The sequence below is a fragment of the Carlito syrichta genome, unplaced genomic scaffold, assembly GCF_000164805.1.
Source record: "Carlito syrichta isolate Samal-C Ts95f unplaced genomic scaffold, Tarsius_syrichta-2.0.1 Scaffold314847, whole genome shotgun sequence".
NCBI lineage: Eukaryota > Metazoa > Chordata > Mammalia > Primates > Tarsiidae > Carlito > Carlito syrichta.
Window position 1 is genome coordinate 353,577 of NW_007258943.1, and position 5,090 is coordinate 358,666.

The 5,090-nt window shown below is 44.7% G+C and overlaps 1 protein-coding gene across 1 annotated transcript in view; it reads right to left on the reverse strand.

Moving 5' to 3' along the window:
* The window catches only part of MAP3K19 (mitogen-activated protein kinase kinase kinase 19), a 73,494-nt gene extending 70,761 nt beyond the window's left edge, over positions 1–2,733 (reverse strand). Inside the window, exon 1 of the mRNA XM_008072091.2 lies at positions 2,544–2,733. Within this exon, the coding sequence (XP_008070282.2) occupies positions 2,544–2,717 (174 nt within the window). The 5' untranslated portion in view covers positions 2,718–2,733. The remainder of the gene's footprint in view (positions 1–2,543) is intronic.
* Between the last annotated feature and the right edge of the window lie 2,357 nt (positions 2,734–5,090).

A 5,090-nucleotide genomic window follows, 5' to 3' on the forward strand; every position in this document is an offset into this window, starting at 1 on the left:
GCCACTACAGCCTCGCCTGCTGGGCTCTGGCGATCCTTCCGCCTCAGCCTTCCAAGTAGCCGGAATTACAGGCATGCGCTACCACGCCCGGTTGATTTTTTGATTTATTGTAGAGATGAGGTCTTGCTGCCCAGGCGGGTCTCGAACCCGCGGGCTCAGGCAATGCGCTCACCTCAGCCTCCCAAAGACGCGGGATTACAGGCTGAGCCACCGAGCCCGGCTTCATCTACATTCTTAAAAAAGATCTTAGCTGATTGTGGTGGTTCACACCTGTGATCCCAGCACTTTAGAAGGCACAGGCAAGAGGATTGCCTGAGCCCAGGGATTCAAGACCACCCTGGGCAACTTGGTGAGACCTCATTACTACAATAAACCAAAAAAAATTAGCCAGTGATGGTGGCGCACACATGTAGTTCCAGTTACTTGATGGCTGAGACAAAAACCACCTGGTTTTCTACAGTAGACCTTGCCTGTTTATGGGATTTGTTCAGCTAAATGGGTTCAGGACCTTGGATGGCATTGTTGAGGTCAGTACTGCAGACTGGTCTCATCCTGCTGCTTGGGGTCCTGTTGATAGTAGCTAACATCAAGTGTTGTACGAGACAAACTGATAAATTTGGTCTCAGCCTCTGTTGGTCAGATTAATCAGAGTGACCAAGAGAGTCGTGGAATAATGGGACAATGTATCACTTTTGTATTCTCTTTGCTGCCAAGACAGAGGAGAAATTGGAGGGTAAGTATTGTTAGGTGACAAGTCTCCATTGGTCTCTCCCATTTCTGCAAGTCTTGTGACCAATGACTCTGACTACTTTTATTCTGGACTAACTTCTCAAACTTGTTTGTAGAGTGAACAGCCTTGGAAGTTAGAGATAGTGTCTGTCTGGAACAAAGAAGGGGTCTGCTTACTGCCTGTTGTAAATGATTAGGGTTCCCTAAAATTGATGATTCCTCTGCTGTAATCCAACCCACTGCATGTGCAGGGGTCACCTGGTCCTCTTCCTACCAGCAAGTGGAAATTGGGGCTCAGAGAACAAATACAAAGCTGATACAACTCTGACTAATGCTATTTGTTATGAGTAATAAACCACTCTTTGTCTGTGACCCAGGAGTTATGTTTCTTCTGCTAAGAATTCAAGCAATTCTGGCAGGCTAACTTGTTAGCTGCAAATAGGGCAAAATCTCAGATTATTGTTGTTGACAGATCTGCAATAGAAAAGGCCTGAGAGAGGAAAGGAAGTGGTCGGAGGACATGGGCTGAGTGGCGATGTTTGTTTAGGTATTAGCAAAGGGCAGGTATCTGAGCATATTGAAATGCTGACAATTATAAGCAATGTTTATCATTGTTTATAATAACGGAAATGTGGTCCTTCCTGTCCCTCCCCACACTCCGCCTTCCCCATGCTCCGCCCCTCAGGCCCCGCCCTCTGCACGACTCCATGGGGGAACCCAGCCCAACTCGCCCCAGATCCCGGGAATCAGCCCCCAGCGTCAGCCAAGGTGTGGGTTTCCGAGGCCCTCTCCCTGGGAATCCCCTTCTCCACCCCTCAGAAGGCTCCCCCTTCCCTCCCCACCGTGGGTTCCCTAAAATAAGAGAAAATAATAACAAAAATCTGGAAACCACCCAGATGTCTATCAAAGTAGGATAGATAAATTGTGGCATGCATTTTTATGCAATGGAATATTAGGTAGCACTAAAAATGAAGAACCATAGCTACATGTTCTGAAATGATGAATCTCGAAAACACAGCGAGTAGAAGCAAGTTACATAGGAACATGTGGTGTGAGTTTGTTTTTATAAAGTTCAATAACAGAAAAAACTAAAAAATGAATTATGTGGGCATGTATGCACAGATGGCAAAATAAAGGAAATTATTGATTTACAGAAAAGAAAATTATTAATACAAATTCAAGATAAGGGTTATCAAGAGCGAAGGATGCAATTCAGAAGGGGCATACAGAGAGAATTTGAGGCATGGCAATTTTCTAATTTTTGGCCTGGATGGTGGGTACACAGGTACTCATTTGGTTTTTTGTAAGTTTGATATACATGTTTCATGGGGTTTGTTTGCATATGTGCTGTATTTTAAAATCTGTTAAAAAGTGTTCATGGAAAGGAGTAAAAAGAGAAAAATTGCTTAAGCTCCCGGCCACCGCAGCTTCGACCTGCTGGGCTCTGGTGATCCTTCCGCCTCAGCCTTCCGTGTAGCCGGAATTACAGCCATGCGCTACCACGCCCGGCTGTTTTTTTTAATTTTATTGTAGAGATGAGGTCTCACCTGCCCAGGCGGGTCTCGAACCCTCGGGCTCAGGCAATCCACTCACCTCAGCCTCTCAAAGGCACGGGATTACAGGCTGAACCACCGAGCCTGGCAATAAAGATGTTTTCTGTCTAGATGATTCAGGGTATCCCTCTCCCCCTACCCCTTGCATTGTGCCTTAGACATTCTTTCACAGCGATGGGTGATAACGCTATTCACAAAGATCTCACCCAGAATCCTTAGCCTGGAGGACTTTCTATCCTTGAGCCCAGAACAGCACGTTACCTCTGTTAGATTTTCTGCTGCTGCAGTAATGAGAGGTGTATTCCCTGTCTTTGGGTGCTCAAAGTCAAGGTGTCCGAGGATGGAATGGACTTTGGAAATACGGTCATAGATGAGTTCCACATCACCTCCTGAGACTACTTCCAGAAAATCATGAATCAGTTTATTTTTATTCATCTTGTTAGTTCCATAGAATCGCCTTAAAGAGAACAGAAACTATTCAATTATACAAGAGCCAGCAAAGCAGTGGGTGGTTCAAATGCAACATATTCTGCCTTACGGCCACCTGTTTCCTTCTTTTAGGTATAAAAATATTGTAACAGCTTCAAAGACAATCGTGAAAACTGGAGAAAACGTCACAGTACCACCAGACTTGGTTCTTTGCACGCATGTTTTAAATTAGGAACAATAATAATTTTACCACTATTTTGGATGACCTGCTGTGGTACAGGAGAAAGGTTGATCAACACCGGAATGGAAGGAGCAAAGGTTTTGGAATCCTGAAGAACCTGGGTTGAAATCCCCTTCTCGACAGGTTACCAACTGTGTGACCTTGAGAACATTTTCTTCTTTTTTTTGAGTTGGAGTCTCACTCTGTCACCCAGGCTAGAGTGCTGTGGCACACTCATGGCCACCGCAGCCTCAACCTGCTGGGCTCAGGTGATGCTTCTGCCTCAGCCTTCCAAGAAGCTAGAACTACAGGCACGTGCCACCACGCCCAGCTAATTGTTTTGCTTATCTTAAGATGAGGTGTCACCAAGTTGCCCAGGCTGGTCTTGAACCCCTGGACTTAGGCAATCCTCTCACCTCCACCTCCCAAAGTTTGGGATTATAGTTGTGAGCCACCATGCCTGGCCATTTTCTTATTTCTAGAGTGGAAATGATAATCCCCTCTTTAAAAGTTTCCTGAGGTTGGGCGTGGTGGTTTATGCCTATAATCCCAGCACTTTGGGAGGCGGAGGTGAGAGGACTACCTGAGCCCAGGGGTGAGACCTCGTCTCTACAATAAATCAAAAAATTAGCCAGGGGTGGTGGCAGACGCCTGTAATCCCAGTTACTTGGAAGACTGAGGCAGAAAGATCACCTGAGCCCAGCAGATAGTGGCTGCCGCAGTGAGCGTGCCACTGTACTCCAGCCTGGGCAGTAGAGTGAGACTCTAACTCAAACAAGCTAACAACAACAAAAATAAATAAAACAACACCAAAAGGTTCCTAAGGATCTGAAATATAATCTACAGAGTGTTGACACATTCTACAGGTGAAAATTCTTACTGGATTTTATTTTCTTTACTGTTGTTTATGAACCATCTTATTGTTTTCTTTGCAGAAGTTCTATCTTCTCCTAAATGCTCTAAACTCCCCCATAGCAGGGACAGTCCATGCCTTATCCTTTGCATCCTCCATAATTCAATGCAAATTATTGAAGAGCAAGGTGGCCACTGTTCTAGACTTTCCAGGAAAGTTATAATTTCAAATATCCCCGTCTTGGTTTCCCAAACCATTGAAACCTTTCTCAAATTGCAATTTTTGGAGTCACCAAAATATCCTCCCCCTGTATGAAGCCTCTTACTGGTGGAAACTGCACAACATCCTTTGTCAGAGTCTATTTTCCAACTTCTGCTTCTGATACCATAGCCACAGGATGTAGCCACATGTCATTAATTGGATGGGCAATTCGCTTGCAATGATCTGACATTGGATAAAGAGGCTCATTTTATACTACAGCAGTAGAGAAAAGCTAAGAAAAACAAGAAAAAGTCCAGACTTGGTCTTTGGTGTTTTAAACACACAATGCCTTCAGAATGCATGGGCCAGACTATGCAGAGCCCTCTTCCTCGAAAGAAATAACTACAGGTCGGGTGTGGGGCCTCACTCCTATAATCCCAGCATTTTGGGAGGCTGAGGTGAGAGGATTGCCAGAACCCACAGGTTCGAGCTCAATCTAGGCAACTTGGTGAGACCTCATCCCTACAATAAATTGAAAAAAATTAGCCAGGCATGGTGGCACGTGCCTGTAGTTCCAGCTGCTTGGAAGATTGAGGCAGAAGGATCACCTGAGCTCAGCAGGTCGAGGCTGTGGTGGCTGTGAGCGTGCCACTGCACTCCAACCTGAGTGACAGAGTAACTCAGAAAAAAATCTGAGTGACAGAGTAACTCAGAAAAAAAAGAGAACACTTACTTCACCCTAGAAATAGTACTAGTCTCATGAATTTTTCTGTTCATGAAGGAGAATGCAATATGCCCCTTCAAGAGCTTTCATTCACCTGTCCCAATGGAACATAACTCAAAATAGTGAAGACAAAGTACAAGAGAGAAAATGCATAATTAAGCGTCTCTACAAATAATAGATAATGAATCTTACAGGCCAGACATGGTGGGTCACACCTGTCATCCAGCACTTTGGAAGGCTGCGGCAGTGAGTGGATCGCTTTAGGCCAGGAGTTTAAGACCAACCTGGTCAACATAGTGAGGCTCTCCCATCCCCTGTCTCTATTAAAATAAATAAGTAAATAATTTAAAAGTTTAAAAAATGAATCTTACAAATGTCAGA